Source organism: Talpa europaea, assembly GCF_964194135.1.
Source record: "Talpa europaea genome assembly, chromosome: 11".
Classification (NCBI taxonomy): domain Eukaryota; kingdom Metazoa; phylum Chordata; class Mammalia; order Eulipotyphla; family Talpidae; genus Talpa; species Talpa europaea.
The window spans coordinates 68,985,560-69,005,895 of NC_140078.1; the positions used below are offsets into that span (position 1 = coordinate 68,985,560).

Here is a 20,336-nt window from a genome sequence, read left to right on the forward strand (position 1 = left end):
GCCTGAAACATACATAAAGTTCTAAACCAATGTTACCTCAATAAAGTTACTTAAAACAACTTCAAACCACAAAGAAATTAGTCCATAAAAAGCTTTCAAAACCTAGATTGAAACCATAACGAGTTAGGACACCCAAAAAACGGATACTAGCTGCCTCTATTGTGGTAACTAACCATTTCACAGTACTTGTAAATCACACCATCATGCTTGATGGTTTGAAGTGTCTGATGGTATACAGTGCTGTATGTCAATTATTTCTCAATAAACCTGACAAAGATACAGAAATTGAAATTCTATGCAGGCGCCTGTGCTGGACAAGCAGTCAAAGGCCGCCTGCTATCGACTCACTGTCACCCCCAGAACAGGCCTCAGCGGCTTTGAGAACCCCGCAGAAGCGGCTTCCGGGTGGACTGCAGCCGGGGGCGCCTGCAGGGGGCGCCCGAGTCCCTATGGGGGGTTGCTACCCAGCACAGAGAGCCAGGGCTCCGGCACCCTCGGCTATCGGGCCCACCCTAGGGAGGTCGTGGGCGTCCCCGCCCCCTGGGGCTCCGCTGCCCTTCGGGGAATCGCTACCTACGGCCCCCCCCGCCCCCCCCACTCTCAGTCGGCAGCGCTGACGTCGCCACCCCGCCTCTTCGCCTCGCGCCGCCGTTCTCGCCCCGCCCTTTTTCCCGGCGTGCGCCGCGGTGAGGCTCCTCGCCTTCGGCTTTTGCCTGTCGCCCCAAGATGGCGGACACAATGAGCCGGCGCCGCGCCGGTTGGCCCTGAGGCGACGGTAAGGAGGAACAGTCGGCCAGGCCCAACAGTCCCGGCAGAAGAGTGTTACCCGAACAGAAGGAAGAAGAGAAAGAGGCGGCCCGACTGTCGGTTCTTCTCCCGCTGGCCGCCGGCGCGGCGCCCGCCCCGCCCGGGTCGGCCCCTCGGCAGCCAGCCCGCCCGCCCGTTCGCCGCCGGGCCCCGCCCCGGCCCTGCGCTGCCGCCGCTACCTCCAGCAGCCGCCGCCATGAAGCTTACAGACAGCGTGCTGAGGAGCTTCCGCGTCGCCAAGGTGTTCCGCGAGAACTCGGACAAGATTAACTGCTTCGACTTCAGCCCCAATGGCGAGACGGTCATCTCGAGCAGCGACGACGATTCCATCGTGCTCTATGACTGCCAGGAGGGCAAGTGAGTGCGGCGGGGGCGCCGGGCCTTGCTCTGAGTCCCTCCCTCCCTCTCTTGGCCCAGCACTCGCCCCGCGGCCCGCCCTCCGGCCCCCGTCCTATTTTGCACTTGCTCCTGCCAGGACCGCTTCTACTCTGAAACAGTCCAGGAGGCCTTTTCTTGTCTTTTGTTAAAGTAGTATTTTTTTATGTCTCCCGTGTCAGAGAGCGCTTCTGCATCTCACTGGAATCCCATCTTGACCTTGACCTTTAAACGCCCGGTCCGCCCACCCAGCCTCAGCAGTTGGCTCTTCCGCTGCTCTGTCAGAGGTGCCCGTCGGGTCTGGTTCCCGCGCAGAACCACAGAGGCTGCGCTCCTGCCTCACTCACTCAACAGTGTCAGCTCTCTCGGCCCTCTCCTCGGTGACCTCGATCCAGCCCTGGCACTCCGCCCATCCCCTGCCCCCTTCAGCTTCCCGCGGCCTTTCTACCGGAAGGCCGCGTGGGCTGCGTTTCGTAGCTGTCAGGATTTATTTGTTGTGCATCTGTGGGCTCCCTCACTCTTCCTTTCTCTTCCAAATCATTCTCTCACTCTCACGCCCAATGCCACGTTTGTAGTGAACTTTCAGACAATACCTGAAACTTCTTTTGCCAGACACAAACGAACTTGACCATCCCATCCGACCTAAATGTTCAGCTCCCATTAGAACAAAGAAAGTAGTTAACAATTTCGTGTTTCCTTTTATACTTTTTTCTTATTACACTTCTTGGTTCTCTGGAATTATCAGAATTCCGAGTGTGATCCTGAGATTAGTGTTTTCCCTAGTCCCGGGGCGACCCAACCGCATCTGCATCTCTTCAAAATTTTACAAGCTCAGCATTTTGCCTTTTCCCTGGGAACCCTGTCACAGGCTTCACTTCATCCCTGTGGTCTTTCTCCGACTCCTGGCTATCTTGTGAACTCCTTTGGAGCAGAAACTGGTTTAAGTTAAATTTGATTTCCCTCAGCCACCTTCTGCAATCAGGCCTGGGGATGTTTGGTTTAATTCATTGTCTTCTGGTTTTGTCAGACTTCATTTTATTACCTAGTTCCAGATCTTATTTTTTAAATCCTTGGTTTTGTTTTTTTTTCCCCCCACATCTTCTGCAGCTGTTCGTTTTACCATTTTTTCCAGACTGATGTCTTCAATAAACTTTCTTTTGGAAGTTGTCTCTTCATTTAGTTATCTAAAGTAATGATGTTTTGGACTAAGCTATAATAGTCTTCCCCGTTTTTCCACTGGGATTATGAAAAAGTGTTATGTAAGTGGCTCTGGAGCTGCCTGCAGCATGTGGAAGAGTGGCCTGATTCATGGTCCTGGGGAAGAGACTTGTTAGCAGCATGATGGGGAGTTTCTTGAATCAGTGTTACTCGTTTTAATAGATGGGTATCAGTGCAATCTGGCCACTGAAATTAGTTTGGAAGAAAGGGTAGCATACTAAGCTAGGGTTTGGGCCTTGGAATTGTAAAATCCTGGGCCTAGAAGTAATTTGAAGTTGGCTGGCTTGAAATGTTTAGTGCTTAAACACAAACTGGAACTCCCTGGAATCCAAGTGTGGGAAGGTATATGTCCTCATTCAACGGAAATTAAAGTTGTGGTAGCATTTATTCAGTTTGTCTTCAAATGTGACATAATGTCAGTTTGTTGGGAAGGATGACAATAATTTGCGGTCCTGTCTTATTAAAAAGAAAAATGTCATGATTTTATGAGGAAATGCAGTTTATTCACTTTTGTAGCATTTCACATGATTACAAACTTACAGAAAAGTTACAATCATGTTTCAGAGAACTCCCATGTGATCCAATAATTGGTTACTTTTTGCCTAGTTTATCATTCTCTGTAAATATTTATACCTCTGCATTTTTTAATCCATTGGAGAGTAAGCAGGAGGTATCCAGTTCTTTGATCCCTAAATACTTCATCATGGATTTCCTAAGCACAAGGACATTCTCTTACATAACCACGAAGTTATTCAAATTGGGAAATTTAATCTTGATACAATACTATGGGGCTTGAATTTTCAAATTTTGTGTTATTAGCTAATTGTGATTAATTTGTGAGTATAATTTCTGCGCTGGCATAAGGCAGCTCTCCTGCCCACCTGTGACTATGCAGGTACCTCTCTTTTTCGTTCTCCTTTTCCTAATAAACCTAGCCTTTAAAAATGTTCAAAAATTTTTTTGTTGTGAGAGAATACCCTGGTTGTTAGGAGGCCTGGGTTCTAGTTTGACCTTGTGACTAGTTTTGTGACATTGGTCACATTACTTCTGGCTATTAGCCTCTGGGAGTCTATGGCTCTAAGCAGTAAATGTGAAAGAAAAGATTGCCGCTTTTCTAGTTCAAAACAACATTAGAAGAAAAGTAATGTTTTCTTGGAAAGCATGGTATTTTTATTAGATTATAGTAATGTTAGAATTTGGGGGTTTGAAATGGCCAAAACAAGTTTCTTTATGCTTCATATTTTCCAGTTTACTATTCATTTAAATTTTCTCTATAGTGGAGTTCATCCATTAAGTGGTTTTTCAATTTGACAGATTATAAAGGCTATTGTCTGATGATCAGAATCATATTTTGTGAAAACTTGAGCAAAATATTTGTGAAAAATTACTGTGTGTGGGCTTTGTGAAGATCCTCTGAAATGGATAGAATACATTACGATTTTGCTTTCAAAATAAGAAATGAGGGCCTCCCTGGTGCCGCATGGGGTTAAGCACAGCACTGTGAAGCTATCTGCAGCCTCTGCAGCAAGAGTTCAATCCCCGGCTGGCCAGGGAGCTACCCACATAGCGCAGCAGACCTCTCCTGATTTGCCCTCTGTTCCCCTCAGCAGTGTACTTCGGTCAATCCACGTGTTCTATTCCTCATTCTGTCTCTGGTGAATCCTCTCACTCCCTGCACCTCTTGCCTGGACCCCAATTCTTGTATGCATAAATAAATAAACCTTAAAAAGAAAACCAAGCTAGGAAATGATATAAGGAATAGATTTAAGTGGAACTAAATTTTCCTTTTATCACACCCTTTAACATGGGCTCTTCGGGCTCTATCTTTAGTAATATAGTTAGCCTAAAATACTGGGATAAGTAAGCCTTTTTCCACTGGTAGGTGCATATCAGCTATCAATGTAGAGCAGTCACAATGTACATGCTCTCTCTCACTCATTGACTCATTGGTGTACCACACGATAAACCCATGACAGAACTGAGGTGGTGACTTGACAAGATAGTCTTTGAGCCCATATTTTTAGCTTTTCTTTTAGCAAAGGTAAGACTGGAAAATTCACTACATTTGGAATGAGACGTCTTGTTTGGAAATAGAATTTATATAGGGAGACCCTTGACCTCACTGACAATAACAAAAATTGAAATTGCAAGTGATTGACTTCTTAAAGCTGCCTGAGTTATCTGATTATTTAGCATCCAGCGTCCAAGAGGATTTTACATTGAGAGAGTGAACTTTTTTTTTTTTAATCAGAACAACAGTTGAAGGAAATCTTCCTACACTAAATGTAGGACATTATGAAGTTTTTGGTTAAAGATTTTGCTGAGATCAGTTTCAGCCTGATTTTCAAGGTTCTGTAGAGGAAAACATCAAGAACAAATGGATTAGTAACCTCCACTTGGAAATAATTGATTTTACATAAAAATAGAAAGAAAGAGCTAGTGACTAGTTTTGCTAGGGAGGGTTAGATTTGCCTTCTGAAATGGTCAGCAATTACTTTGCACCTGTAGGATAAAGGGGATGTATTTCTTCAAGAGCAGGTTATATTTAAAAAGTAAAGCAGTTTTACATCTTGTTTTATTTTTGATAAATCATTTCTTGAAGAATGAGCTTCTTTTAAAGTGAATGGCTAAAGTTCTGGCCTTGCTGGTACAGGTATTCCTATATCCTGTAATTCATTTGCTTTGTGTGCCTTTCTTTCCAAATAAATATTTTTCTCAAAGCTTATTTTTGGACATTATTTAGTAAAGACTGAATTGAAACCCCAGATTTACTTCTACTTCCTAACCTTGGCATTTGGTGTTCAGAGGCAAAAAGTCTTCTTAGACAGCAGTTTGCACTGTATTGATTCCATTTGTTAACTACCTTTTGGAAGAAATTCTAATTCCTTCCAGAGTTAGAGCTTACCAAGAATCCTCAGCCTTGCCACATTATTCAGGTACTTCTCTTTTTTATGTAGATTGCAGATTTTGGTTATGGAGGATTTTGATGGTTCTCTTTCTCTGTTCATTTCCTCGTCAGACCAAAGAGAACCCTGTACAGTAAGAAATATGGCGTGGACCTCATCAGATACACTCATGCAGCAAACACAGTTGTTTACAGCTCTAACAAAATAGATGGTAAGCAAACCTTCTTTTTGGGAAGTTATGGTCATTATTTCTGTCACTACTTCTGTTTTGGTTATACTTACTTTAATTTAAATATTTTCTTATGATGTTAGCATGCTAATTATATTGTTATGACTTAAAGTAGTGCTGGACAAAAGCCATAGTATTTTTGAGGGACTTGAAACCGAAGTGAAAAGTCTCTAGTTTAGGGTGGAGAGTGGGATAGGGAGCAATGAATTTACTCATGGTTTATACTTATTGAAACTTGAAAGAATATTTTTAGAACAAATGAAAGGAAACAATACCCGAACCAGTAGTAAACAACAGTACCTTTCTGTTCAAAATATATAGGTTTGAAAAAAGTTTTCACAAATGTTCAAGTTATGGTAGTAGTGCAGAGGAACTGAGAAGAATTTTTGGTGGATGTACAACGTTTTATGGTCTTTCATAAAGGATAGTGTACTGACCTTGGTTAATCTTTGATTCCAGGGATTTTTTTAAAAATCTGAATTATATGCCTTTTAAATGAAACTAATCTCTTTGAAAAAGTTATTTTTTGAAATTGAAGTTATGAATTTCCTTTTCTAATAAAAATCTGTTTTTACCTCCATTTCCCCTGGGATAAATTATTTTTAGTTGGCAGATAATTTTGGTAATTGAGCTATAACATTTCATGTTCAGGTTTTGTTTTTTTTTAACGTCACAGTTATTGATTTGTTTTCCTTTTTGTGGTAGATTTTTCTAATGTCATTCAACTAGGATTGCTTAGACTACTATTTTGACTAAGCCTATGATAGAACGGATGGGCAGAATCCATCTTTTTTAGATGAATAAGACATTCTGCCTGTGCTTGATTTTTAGTAAGTTTATCATTGTTACTTTTCATGCCTTTATTTCAGAAATGGTTTTCAGTAAGCAGTACAGTTGATGCTTTTGGACAAGGATATAAAATAATACTAGAATTCTGAGGAAACATGTATGTACTTATCTGAATGACTGGTATATTTCTTCTGTTGGGCTGTTTTTCTGGTTGATTAAATGAGGATTCTCCTAGTATGGTACAAGATGAGGCAAATGTGTGGCACTTGCAGCTTTGCTGCCAGGCCTCTGCTGTGAGGATGTTGGCTTTCCTGTCTCGAGTGCATCCTGAAGAGTCCCTCCAACGCTCCGTTTCCTTTTGCCTGATTCCAGGCTGAGGTAGTAGTTTGTACAGTTTGAGGGTCTATGATACCACCCGGTACAGGAGATAACTGTACAGGCCACTGCCTTGCCAGGAACAGCGCACCAGCTACTGAGTGGGGCGGAGAGGATGGTGAAGCCCTGCTCATCTCTGAGAAACCAGGTAATGGGAAGGAAGTCTTTTTTTCTGCATAGGGCAGGTGAGTAGTTCCTAGCACTAGAACAACTGGAAAGACTTGTAGTTTTCATTCAAAAAGTTTGACAATATTTTCATGGAAAACCATGTAGAGCTCATTTATGGAACATAACAAAGGGTACCCTTTTTCTTCTCCTAAGTAAATGCCTTCTTACTAGTACCCCTGTGAACCACTAGAATCATTTTGTGTTTTTCAATCTCTTTATTCCTGTGTTCTGTGTTCTGTTTCTGTTCTTTTTCCCAGCATTTTTTTTTTTTAAGATTTATTTATTTATGCATACAAGAGCTGGGGTACAGGCCAGAGATGCGGGGGTGAGAGAATTCACCAGAGACAGAGTGAGGAACAGAATAGGCAGATTGACTAAAATATACTGCTGAGGGAAGCAGTGGGCGAGACAGGAGAGGTCTGCTGCGCCATGTGGGTTTCTCTCTGGCCAGCCGGGGATCGAACTCGTGCTGCAGAGGCTGCGGATTGCTTCATGGTGTGGTGCTTAACCCCTTGCGCTACCAGGGAGGCCCTGGATTTTTTTTTTTTTTTTAAGATTTATTTTATTCATACAAGAGCTGGGGTACAGGCCAGAGGTACGGGAGGGTGAGAGAATTCACCAGAGACAGAGTGGGGAGCAGAACAGGCAGACGGACTGAACGCCCTTGCTGAGGAGAGCAGCGGGCGAGACAGACGAGGTTTGCTGCGCCATGTGGGAATCTCCCTGGCTGGCTGGGAATTGAACCCTCGCTGCAGAGGCTGAGGGCAGTTCCACATACTGCGCTCAACCTGCTGCTCTACTGGGGAGACCGTCCCCTGAATTTTGGCACCATTTCCAACAATTATTCTTGTTCCTAGTTTCCTTAGGACAAAGTATTTCTTAGTTCTGTTATTTTGTTTCCCACTCCCCAGTTACCTTTTTTAACAGCATTTCAGTCCCTTGGCACCACCATCTTTTTTTTTTTGTTTATCTGAAAAAGTTCAGAATCAAATATTTGGTATTTAAATGTTTGTCTTATTTTCACCAAGCACAAACCTCTCTGATTATTCCTTTCTTTGATATTGTTAACATCTACTGCTATGAATTGTTACAGCTTTTAGTTTCACTTTTAAATGTCTTAAGATCTTTTAACTCAATTTCCTTAATTTTTCTTTTGGCCAGTTTTTTAACTCAATTCTCTGATGCACAGGACAGGGTTAATTAGAAGACAAGCAGTTAAGACATTGCTTCTTTTCCCATTTTGTTTAGTTTTAATGCAAATTGTATATCCAGTTAACTTTCAGATGTGGGCAGGTTGGGTTGACATACTGTTGAATCACAAACAAAAATTTATGCCAATCCTGATCCTTAGCTTAGCATGGCTGCTTGCTTCTTTGAGTCATTTTCCTCAGTAGTGAGATGTTTTTCTTTAAGGCTTGCCATTCTGTGAGCACTTAAACTATTGTGGGTTTTGTTTGCGTTTTGTTTTCTTTTTTTGGCCAGGGTATATTTGTAGAACAAGTTGCATTATCACTGTGCAGCAACCAAAGATTAGTAGTGAAACAATGACTTTAAACATTGTTCTGTATACCGTCAACATCTCTGCTTTTGAATTATATCCACTGTTTAGCTGTGGAGACAAATTATTCACCATTACTTAATCACACCTTTCGTGGGTTATGGAAAACAATGAATTCTTTGACCTTTTCTTTTGTAGATGAAAATGCAAAGTAAATTTCTTTTTAAATGATAGGGTATGGTCATGCCTTATTTCTCTTCTTGCAGATACTATTCGTTACCTGTCCTTGCATGACAACAAATACATCAGATACTTTCCTGGACATAGCAAAAGGTAAGACCCAAGTGTTGAAGAAATTAATAAGTCGTTTTGATAGGGTTTTTTGGGTTTTTTTAAATCCCTGGTTATTCAGAAAATTGAAAAGTGGAGAGATTTTATTAGTGGACTGAAGCTATTTCCTTACTGCTATTAACATTCTTAAGTCACTTGTGAACCTTCCCTTAGCTGAGGCTGAGGCTCTGGAAACAGAGGTAGGATTTCATAGATAAACCAGACCAAAATCTCAGTTAAAACGTAATAGAGGGCCTCCACGGTGGCGCAGCGGTTGAGCGCTGGGTTGAGAAGCTGCCCGCGGCCTCTGCGGCGTCGGTTCGATCCCCGGCTGCTCCCCGGCCACCAGAGGAGGGTCCCGCATGGCGCGCAGACCTCTCCTGCCGCCCGCTGCTCCCCTCAGCAGTGTACTTCGGTCCTTCTGCCTGCTCTGCTCCCTGCTCTGGCTCTGGTGAATTCTCTCACCCTCCCGCGCTTCTGACTGTACCCAGTGCATGTATAACCAACCAAACAAACAAAGAAACAAATAAATAAAAAAACAAAACAAAAAAAAAACAAAACAAAAAAAAAAACGTAATAGAACAAGGGGCCTGGTGGTGCAAGGGGGTAAGTCTCAGCACTATGAAATTATCGCCAGCCACCTCTGCCAGGGAGCTGACCCACATGGCGCAGCAGACCTCTCCTGTCCCGCTTGCTGTTCCCTCCAGCAGTGTACTTCAGTAGATCCACCTGTTCTGCTCCCCATTCTGTCTCTAGTGAATCCTCTCACACCATCCTCCCACCCCGCACCTCTGGCCTGGACCCCAGCTCTTGTATGCATGAATAAGTAAATCTTTTAAAAAAATTAGAACAAAATGTAGATTAAAGGGCCTCCCCGGTGGGGCAGCGGTTGAGCGCTGGGTTGTGTAGCTGCCCGCAGCCTCTGCAGTGCCAGTTCGATCCCCAGCTGCTCCCCGGCCACCGGAGAAGGGTCCCGCATGGCGTGCAGACCTCTCCTGCCGCCCGCTGCTCCCCTCAGCAGTGTACTTCGGTGCTTCTGCCTGCTCTGCTCCCCGCTCTGGTGAATTCTCTCACCCTCCCGCGCTTCTGACTGTACCCAATGCTTATATAAATAAATAAATAAATCTTTAAAAAAAAATGTAGATTAAAGATACTCAGTAAAACCTGTGTAGTAAAAATTACATTGGACATTTAGAAATCCCAAATATCAGCTGTCCCTTAATGAAAGGACCATTTATTTGTATGAGGCCTAGGCCTTTCGGTATAGGTTCTCTCTATTTCATTAGCCCTTGCTCTGCATAACATGTTCCACGTGAACATCTTGAGGATATAAAAAATAAATAAATAAAATTGTCCTATGTTACATTTGAAAGTAAAGAAGCTTGTTTCCTCGTTCCATTTTGTAATGCCGGTTGCTTCTCTCCTACTCCAATTCTCCCAGTACTTTTTCCCCAGTATTTTTTTCAAATTTGGTTAAAGTCATCTCCTACTTTACCCTCCTCTCCCCCTCAAACCTTGGGTGATAATTTAGTCACTTGGAGCATTTCTTCCTTTCCTTTGCAAATGTACGGTAACCCATTGCAGCCTGGAATGGTACAGAGTCATGACAGATGGGTTGAGAGTACCCTGTTTTTGTCTGTTCTTCTGATTGGGCAGGGCATTTCTGTGTTGCTAAAGATAAAAGCTGGCAGCTGATGGTTACTCTGTAGTTCCAGACAAAGAATGGCTTATGACAGGTAGATGTTTTTGCTTATTTGTGGTCAAATTAATATTCACAAATGTGCTATCTGTAATTCAGAATTGATTGCAGTTTGAATTCTTTCCAATTTTTCCAATTATCCAACCTCTTGACTTCCTAATACTTAGTAGATGATTTTGTCCTCCTTTTTGGAGAAAAGTCACTCAAAATGAGTACTTCTCAACTTTTTCCTTCCACCTAAATACCTCTCTTTCTTAGGACTTTTTGTTGGCTGCCTGCAAATTTACTTGGTTTTTTCTATTTTAAGTCTATTTCTTAAGTCGATCACCCACCCACTTTTATTGTCAAACGTGTAGGAACAGTCTGCACAATTCCATCTCTTAATTCCTCATATTCATTCATTGTTTAAATCACTCTTGGTCTAGTCCCAAAATCATCTATAGAACGTTTTCCAAACCCTTTTACTTCCCTTTCCCTGTTGCCTCGAGTTCATATTACTGCCTTGGACTTTTTTGGGGTATTCAACTTCAGTAAAATTTATTTTTTCCTTTGGCAGCTGACTTCACATCTTGGTTGTTCTTGCTATTCTTGGCCTTTCTTTCTCCTCTTGGTTCTAAAATGAACAAAGTTCTACCCTAGCTATTTTCCCTATCTTGGCATTTTCTCAAAAATCTCCATCACTGATTTCATTCAGTTCTACTTAGATGGCTTCCCAAATCAATATTTTTAGCCCATGTCTGTCATGTTTCCAGACTTACCTTCTACTTATACATTTACACAGATGTCTCTTCTGTGCCCCCATTGGACAAATTCAGCACCCCATCATTATTAGATTTCTTTTTTTTTTTTTTTTAAGATTTTATTTATTTATTTATGCAAGCACTGGGTACAGTCAGAAGCACCAGAGGGTGAGAGAATTCATCAGAGCCAGAACAGGGAGCAGAACAGGCAGAAGGACTGAAGTACACTGCTGAGGGGAGCAGCAGGCGGTAGGAGAGGTCTGCCCGCCAGGTGGGACCCTCCTCCGGTGGCCGGGGAGCAGCTGGGAATCGAACCAGCGCTGCAGAGGCTGCGGGCAGCTTCGCAACCCAGCGCTCAACCGCTGGGAGGCCCCATTAGATTTCTTAAGCCAGTTACTTAGCCTGCCTCATGTTTCTCATCTGTGTTGCTTCCACTTTCCTGGACTCAAAACCTCTTGTCAAATTCCCCTTACCTTTCACAATCCAGTGAATTGTTAAATCATATTAATTCTACCTAGGTTTAACTTCGTGTGTCACTGTCTTCCATATTCACTACTTTGATTCTCCCCTGGCTCATGCTCTGTTAGGTGAGTTATTGTCAAATCCTAATTCATCTCATTGTCCTAGTTCAGTACCCTGTAATGGAGTTCTGACCACTCAAACCCCTCCCTCAGAAAGCTGTAATGTTTTTCCTGAGCTGCCTGTTCCTTCCCCTTGGAATCAGGTTCTGCCCGCTCTGGCTCTGACCCATTATCCCAATGTTAATCTCCCACCACTCCAATTGAAGTGAACTCTATGATGCTTCCTGAACATAGGCCTCATACCTTCCTGTCTGGCACCTTCTAAGAGGCATCTTCCATTGACACCTTGCACCACAGGTGCAGCTCCCAGGAAAATTTTGATACTCTTTTGGAATTGTCTGGACTAGACCATTAACCTTATAAGCACAGAGGTGCTTTTCTTCTTATTCCCTGTACTTCTCAGTATAGAGTCTTGTGCCAAGGTAGACTTCTGAGCTCTTGGCCTGAATAACATCGCATAAAATTACCTATCCATGTGCATTCTGTACACTTTATGTTAGCTCATCATTACTAGGACAATTTGACTTATAGTATCTCAAAGTTTTTTTTGTTTTGTTTGTTTTAAAGATTTATTTATTTATACAAGCACTGGGTACAGTCAGAAGCGCGGGAGGGTGAGAGAGTTCACCAGAGTCAGAACGGAGAGCAGAGCAGGCAGACTGACGAAGTATACTGTTGAGGGGAACAGCGGGCGGCAGGAGAGGTCTGCGCACCATGTGGGACCCTCACCCGGTAGCCAGGGACTGAACCAGCACTGCAGAGGCTGTGGGCAGCTTCGCAACCCAGCACTCAATTGCTGGCCACCGGGGAGGCCCGTATCTCAAAATTTTAAGTTGAGGAACTAGTGCAAATGTAAGTTACATATATTGGAGAAATATATTTTTAGGCAGAACCTTTATTTTTAAGAGAAAAGATAAATTTTTTCATTTTCTGTTCTCAGCATAAATTTTAATTCTTCAGAGTGGAACCAAACTCTAAATCCCTTTTCCTGTCATTCCAAACTTGAACTTCCTCTATTTCTAGATTTAGAAATAGATTTAAAAAAAAAAAATTCATTCACATTTGAACTGTGCAATTTGATCAGCTTTTTGACTTCAAAGTCTTTTCTATGTTGAAATGAAACAGTACAGCACCAACATTTCCTCTATAATCTTCATCTGTGATATCAGCTACTACATCTTTGAAGTGTTTTGCAGCCAAGCCAGAATGTGGAACTATTCTTCCATAACAATAAGAAGGAAGAGTTCTTGGATCATAATTCTGGGAATAGATCCCAGCAATCTGTGCTTTAACCCATTCTCTAGGTGCTACTGATTGTCTGTCAGGTTTGAGAACATTGGTTATAGCCCACAAACCTCAAGTTAAGGAATCATGCTATTTTGGGAGATTATTTCTCATTTTTGGCTGTTGTGAATAATGCTGCCATGAACTTAGGCAAGCATTTTTGTGTGGACATTTTTCTTGTATGCATATGCATGTATATAGCCCAGAACTTAGCCAGTACATTGGGGGTGAGGCCTGAGCATCTGTATTTCTAACACACTCCTAGGTGAGTGTTAGACTGCTGGGAACCACATCAAGAGCCATGGGCTTGTGCTAATAGAACTGTATTTCTGATAGGGGTCTCCTTTTATGGTTGTATCATCAAGAGTAGCTCACTTAAAAGCATTTCTTCCAAGAGCTCTCTTGTCCCCTCTACTCCTGTTCTTGCTCTGCCATGGCCTGTACTGAAGACACTGCCATCTCCCCAGCAAATGGACCTGGCCTACTGAGAAGGTCAGATGGCTCCCCTTTGCCTGTATGGGAGCATGCAATATGCATTTGCATACATACATATATGTGTATGTATATATATACATATACCTGGGAGTGGAATTTATGGGTTATATGGAAACTATTTAACTTTGAGGAACTGTAAAACTCTTCCATAGCAACCATACCATTTTCCATTCCTACCCAACAGTGTGTGAGGGTTCCAGTTTTTCCATATCTTCACCAATACTTTTTACCTCTCATTTTGATTACAGTGTTGCTAGTTGGCATGAAGTGGTATCTCAAGATGGCTTGATTTTTATTAGAGTTGTACATTTTTATGCTTTAGTTTTTTGTTTTTAAGATTTATTTATTTATTTATACAAGCACTGGGTATAGTCAGAAGTGCGGGAGGGCGAGAGAACTGACCAGAGCGGGCATCAGAACATGCAGACTGACGAGGTACACTGCTGAGGGGAGCAGTGGGTGCGGCAGGGGAGGTCTGCGCGCCATGTGGGATCCTCACCGGTGGCCGGGGATAGAACTGGCGCTGCAGAGGCTGCAGGCAGCTTCGCAGCTCAGCGCTTAACCGCTGTGCCACTGGGGAGGCCCTATGTTTTAATTTTAAGTTAAATTTTTTTCATTATACTAGTTGTCTTTGATTATTCCAGATTGTTTGTGTATGTGTATTTCTTAAAATGACAGTTTGGGGGAGAATAGGGTGTGTGTGTTTGTGTATGTGTGCGCGTGTGTGTGACAGTTTGGGGGAGAATAGAGTGTGTGTGTGGAGAATTGTGTGTGTGTGTGTGTGTGTGTATGCGCGCGCACGAAGAAGGATTTAGTATTCCTTCTCAGTTTTTACAAATATTTTGCTTCAACTCCTATTTTCTGGCATCATTGCAGGGTGGTGGCCTTGTCCATGTCACCTGTGGATGACACTTTCATTTCTGGGTCTCTTGATAAGACCATTCGACTCTGGGATCTCCGGTCTCCTAATTGCCAGGTAAAGTACCTCACAATTACACTTCCAGTGTTTTCTATAGTAATCACTATCATCAACTCTCACTCTCAGGAAGGGGAAAACAGTGGTTCCATTCTGAGATCCCCGAGTCTTTTTAAACTTCAAGAGGAAATCTTTTTCCTGGTAGGTAGCTGGTAATTAAGCAAATAACCTTAACCAGTGCATACTGCCTTATGCTGCTCTGTGGCTTGTTTTAAAAACCATTCTCTTAAAATTCAGTGTCTATAAAATTGTAGAGTTAGAGATGATCTGAAATCAGTTTTATGGGGACCTATGTTTTTTCAACCTTAGTTTTATGGTCACTTTTTCCATTCTGTAGGTAGGTTTGTATCTGTGTCTTTTCTGGTTGTATCATCAAGAGTAGCATTGTATCATCAAGAGTATAACATTGGGAGAAGTGTGTTATATACTGGTAGGGATCATTAACTTTGTGTCTTTTTTCTTTTCTCTTAGGGCCTCATGCATCTACAAGGCAAGCCAGTTTGTTCTTTTGATCCAGAAGGGTTAATTTTTGCTGCAGGTGTTAATTCTGAAATGGTCAAACTTTATGATCTTCGCTCTTTTGATAAGGTAAATCTTTGAATATTTGTGCTATCTTGATGTTATGGAAGTTTTGAAGGGTGAGTTGGACATGTAAGAGTCTTTTCTATAGTGGAGGGGCAGTCTCTGTAGATACTAGAGCATGCCAGAGCAATTCGTCCCCATTATCCTTACTCAAAAAAAGGACTCTAAAGGTATAATGAGAGTTGGCTCTGGCAGAAGGAATTGCTGATTTACCTTGGGCCTGAGGCTGCTATTTTTATCTTTTGTAGGGGCCATTTGCGACCTTTAAGATGCAGTACGATAGGACTTGTGAGTGGACAGGACTTAAGTTCAGCAATGATGGCAAACTCATCCTCATTTCTACCAATGGCAGCTTCATCCGTCTCATCGATGCTTTCAAGGGAGTGGTGATGCACACATTTGGGGTGAGCCGATAACCATTTTTTTTTTTTTTTTTTTTTTTTGGTGGGACCCTAGCTGATGGCCAGGGAATGAACTGGTGCTGCAGAGGCTGCTGGCAGCCTCACAGCCCAGCGCTGAACCGCTGCGCCACCAGGGGAGGCCCTGAGCTGATAACCTTTTTTTTTTTTTTTTTTTTTTTTTTTTTTTTGCGAGTCAGGGTCTCGCTATGTTGCCCAGGCTGGAGTGCAGTGGCTATTCACAGGCGCGATCCCACTACTGATCAGCACGGGAGTTTTGACCTGCTCCGTTTCCGACCTGGGCCGGTTCACCCCTCCTTAGGCAACCTGGTGGTCCCCCGCTCCCGGGAGGTCACCATATTGATGCCGAACTTAGTGCGGACACCCGATCGGCATAGCGCACTGCAGCCCAGAACTCCTGGACTCAAGCGATCCTCCTGCCTCTGCCTCCCGAGTAGCTGGGACTACAGGCGCGCGCCACCACGCCCGGCTGAGGATAGTTATTTCCATGCTTATACCTCCTGGTCTGGGGATTGTGTTAGCATACTGATGGAAACTATATTAGTTTATCCTCAACTCACTTGGATTTTGTTCCTGCACATGAACTTACCTCCTTTGGATTCTGGCTTTTACTCAGTGACCCAAATCTGGTGTTTCGACATAAAACATTTTCTTTGCCCTATGAATATGCAGTTGGAGATAAAGGAATGAATTGTAAAGGGTAGTTGCAGAAGTTGGAACTTTGGTGGCGCTATGCATGAGGGAAGGATTTCATGGAAAGGAAGGTGATACACATGCTGGGACAGTGTTTCTAGGCAGTTCTTTTTTGTTAATGGCCCTGTAACAAGAGAACTGTTGTTGTCTTTTAGGGTTATGCGAACAGCAAAGCTGTCACACTGGAAGCCTCTTTTACTCCAGACTCCCAGTTTATTATGATTGGTAAGCTTCTCTTTATTCCCCTTAAGGGTTATTTCCCTCGTACTGTGCATTTTTTGTATTGATTTTGTTAGCTTTAACTGTTACTACTCTTTTGATAGATACTCTCAGATCTCTGGGTAGCATATTATGCTGATTTTGCATTTCTTTACTGGGCCTGGACCTTTAATGTTGGTCTTCCCCTAGACCAGCAATAGAGTCAAACTCTATAAGCACTCTTAGTAGTAATACTAACTCTCTGGTATAATCCTGCATTCAGTTGTCTTAGTGGTAGTGGCTAGTGGAAGGATAGTGGTACTCAGCTCCCATTTTAAATGAAAAGAAAAAAAAAAAAAATGAAGTTAGAGAGGAAGTGATTTGCCCAGGAACAAATAGCAAATAAAATCAATTTGCTACGTCTCTTTTCTTCACTACCATCTCCTCCTGTCAATTTCTACTGAGGGCTAGGTCCTGAAGCTTGGTCTTACTCCAGATGTCAATCCATGTCTCTTTTCTACTTGTATTTGTATTGTGCTTTGAGTTGTATTTTCCTTGAATATTTTCTTTAGGTTCAGAGGATGGCAAGATCCATGTCTGGAATGGAGAAAGTGGTATAAAAGTAGCTGTGTTAGATGGCAAACACACAGGCCCTATTACCTGTTTGCAGTTTAACCCCAAGTTCATGACATTTGCCAGCGCTTGTTCCAACATGGTATGTGAACAGTGGGAGATGTCCTCCACCTAGGGACCCTTTCCATCTGAGGTGGTGGTATCTTAAGGAGCACAGCAAGCTGTGTTTTAACCAGGTTCACCCAAGTTCATGCTTTTTAATGGGTGACTTCCCTGTTAATCTTCTAATATCTGACCTATAATTGGACTAGTCTTTCACTTTTATTCTTCTTTCCATGATCTGGGATACTTCTGATATCCCTGGGAATATCTGGAATACTTCTGATATTCCCTGGTGAATACAAACCAAGTTTTTGCTCTGGCCTTTGGTTTTATATCCAAACTACCTGGGGCCATGCTTGAGAATGCTTTGAATCAACTTTTTGAGTTGCATCCTTTTAATTTTCTATTCTTCTAACTTTATGCCAAATTCCTTAGAAATTCTTCGGATGGTTATTAAAAAGAACTTACTAAGAATTTCCACCAGGCCCTTTGTCTCTTCCTAGACAACCCAGCAGAACACAGCATCAGGGAGCCTCAGACTCCAGTTTCCTCATGGGTATTCAGGGATGAGAGATTTCACTACTAGCCTAACCAGAACATGTTGTGCTCTCCCACCCCACCTCATTTTTTAAACTAAGAAAATACTGTCAGAGCAAAAATGAAATAAAACCATCTAATCCAATCCCTCATTTCTTACAGCTGATGGATAAAAGGGATTGTCTGAGATTACCTAGTAGATGAGCACTGAGGTTACCCAGATACCTACCTACTGGACAGCACCACTTTTTTCTTTACTCCGGGGTCACTGTGGTAGAAAGAAAACAGAACCAGCTTCATGCAGAGATGGGGATGTTTCTGCTACCACAGATTGCCAGAGAGGGTTGGAGGAGGGAGAACCGCCAGTCATCACTCTTCTGCCTTTGGCGTTAGATACCTTGATGCTATGGGGGGAGGGGAAGGGGCTAAGAAGAACCCTCAACAGTGAGTAAGAGGCTTTTTAACGTTGACTTATGTTCTTTCCAGGCCTTCTGGTTGCCTACCATTGATGACTGACCCTGATGTTGCTCGGCTGTTTCAGTACAGTGAGGGTGGCCAGCAGGAAAAAACTCAGAGGGAACTGAGATAATCGTGGGATTGGATCACTTGACTGAGCATCCTTCTACATGGCCTTCCCATGGATATGCTGTACATCTGCTAAAAGAAAAAAATAACTTTGCCGAGCTGCTACAAAAGGACTCTAGGTGCGACGGTTTCGTTTGGAACTCAGATTTTCCAGCTCTCATTGCACCAAGCTCCTCCAGAGGAGTGACCAGACTCATGATTAGGGTATAGTGGGGCCCTCAAGACGCCTTCAATTTTGAATGTATTTGCTGCTGAGGAGCCGGTGAAGTTGTTAATTCTGCACATCCCTTCCCCACCCCATAAATGCATGGGAAGCCACAGTTCTGGTTTTGAGATGCTAAGGCAGCTCAGAGCCCCTTGCCCTCACCCTGCATGTCTTGTTACTGGGTCTCCCTGTGTCATTGTGGCATTACTCCACAACCATCATGTTACTTAGGTGCCAAACATTTACAGAAGTAAGTCTTCATATATCTTGGGGTTATAAAGGAACAGGTACAGAAAGACCTTGCTCGCCAGAAAACCTTGCAAGTTAGTCTGTGAGGGTGGATAATCTGGGCATGCCTCAGGCTCTGGGTATGGAAGGGAAAAAAGCCTAAGAGCCTGAAGGGAGGGAGGGGTAGCAAATGAGTTCCTAGGACTGGGAGGCTTAGCAGCAACCTAGAGTGGTCCCTTACCATCAAGATAGACCCTTGGTCCTCCTAGGTGCCTATGGAGCTTGGTTTTGTACAAAAGTACGGTAGGAGTCTATTTTGTACATGAGATACATCACGCTTTCCTGTGGGCCAGTATTGTAAAGTAAGTCTGAGTTGTTTACACTGATGCCTTCCCTGCCCACCACAAATTGTGTACATAAGCTCCAAATAATACCACCCCTTCCCTAGCTCTCAACTAAGAGCTGACTCTAGGCCTGTGTTATATGTTATATTTAGCCTTTTTATATATGACCTGGAATTCTGTTGTTTGTATTTTAGCACAGTGTGTACACCTTTGTTCAAATATATCTATGTGTGCATACATATGTGTATATGCATGTATGCATATATAAATATATATATTTAAAAAGATCTCACTTCTCAGAGTTCAGCTGAAGGAGATGGAGTCCTGCAGCCCAGGAGAAAGACTGCATCCTTGCCAGTAGTATTTGCCACAAGTGTTAGTTTGTCTTCCCTATAACCTTTTTCCCCTTTGGGAGACTAAACGAAGCAAAGCTTCAAGTGTTTTCTATTCTCATGGCAGCTAAGGGTCCTGGAATAACTCTCTTGTGTTCCACAAGCCACACTTTGGGGCCCTCTCTGCAGTATTAGCCCCTTTCTTGCCCAGTGATGCTCTGTCTGCGCCTGTACGTACATGTGTCAGTCACTTTGCATGCCTTTTGTGTCTGGCTTACGGCATTTGGGGGACAGGATGCTGGGACCCAGAGCATTTTCAGTTTGTGTAAGGCTTCTGTGCCACCCTGTTTACCCAGGATGTCTGCTTTCTTTTCCTTGGCTTTTCCAGGGAGAAAAAGTGGTTTTGATCAGGGTTGAGATGAGCAACAGTCTTCTCTACCCCTGCGAGGCCTTCTTAGAGCAGAATAAGTGGCATGCTATTTCTGTCTAAGTTCCCAAACGTTTAAGCAGATCCAGAAACAGGCTCAGCAAAGTTAAGGCCTTCCCAGGAGTATGTATGTGTTAGTGAAAAAGGAAACTTACTGCCTCTGTTGAGAAGGAATAGGCTGTGAATTGCTAACAGTTTTTTGTCTCATTTTGGACTTTAGCAATTTTTTTTATTTGTTCCTCAAACTTAAAGGGCAAGAGGCATATACCTTTCTCAAATGTAGATTGGCAGCTGCAGCTTCTGTGGTGCCACCCATGATACAGTGGGCTCTAAAAGTTGGAGGGACTTTCAGAAACCAAATGATCTGAGCTGTTACTGCTCACTCCTGGCTTCCTGATACAGAAAATTCATAGTAGGAGTAACTTCAGAGAGTGCTTATAAAACTGGGCTAACAAGGAAGGCTGCATAATTAAACATATCTGCAACCAGAGTGACCACCAAGCATGACTTGCCTGTCAGCAGGAAAACTACTAGTATTGAGTCCCTATGTGTTGAAAGCTGAGGCACCACATCCTTTGGAAATATGCACTGTGTGACCTCTTTATGGGACCTGTGGCTGCAGAACTGACTCCTGGGTTGGG

At 43.0% G+C, this 20,336-nt stretch overlaps 1 protein-coding gene across 1 annotated transcript; it reads left to right on the top strand.

The window, feature by feature from the left end:
* Nucleotides 1-1,003: 1,003 nt before the first annotated feature.
* WDR82 (WD repeat domain 82) lies at nucleotides 1,004-18,090 on the top strand (the record flags this gene model as incomplete). Its single annotated transcript, XM_084247682.1, has 9 exons — nucleotides 1,004-1,164; nucleotides 5,420-5,517; nucleotides 8,632-8,698; nucleotides 14,371-14,470; nucleotides 14,942-15,058; nucleotides 15,301-15,456; nucleotides 16,320-16,389; nucleotides 16,935-17,077; nucleotides 18,061-18,090. The coding sequence occupies 9 exons, from the start codon at nucleotides 1,004-1,006 to the stop codon at nucleotides 18,088-18,090; spliced, it is 942 nt and encodes a 313-aa protein (XP_084103808.1).
* Between the last annotated feature and the right edge of the window lie 2,246 nt (nucleotides 18,091-20,336).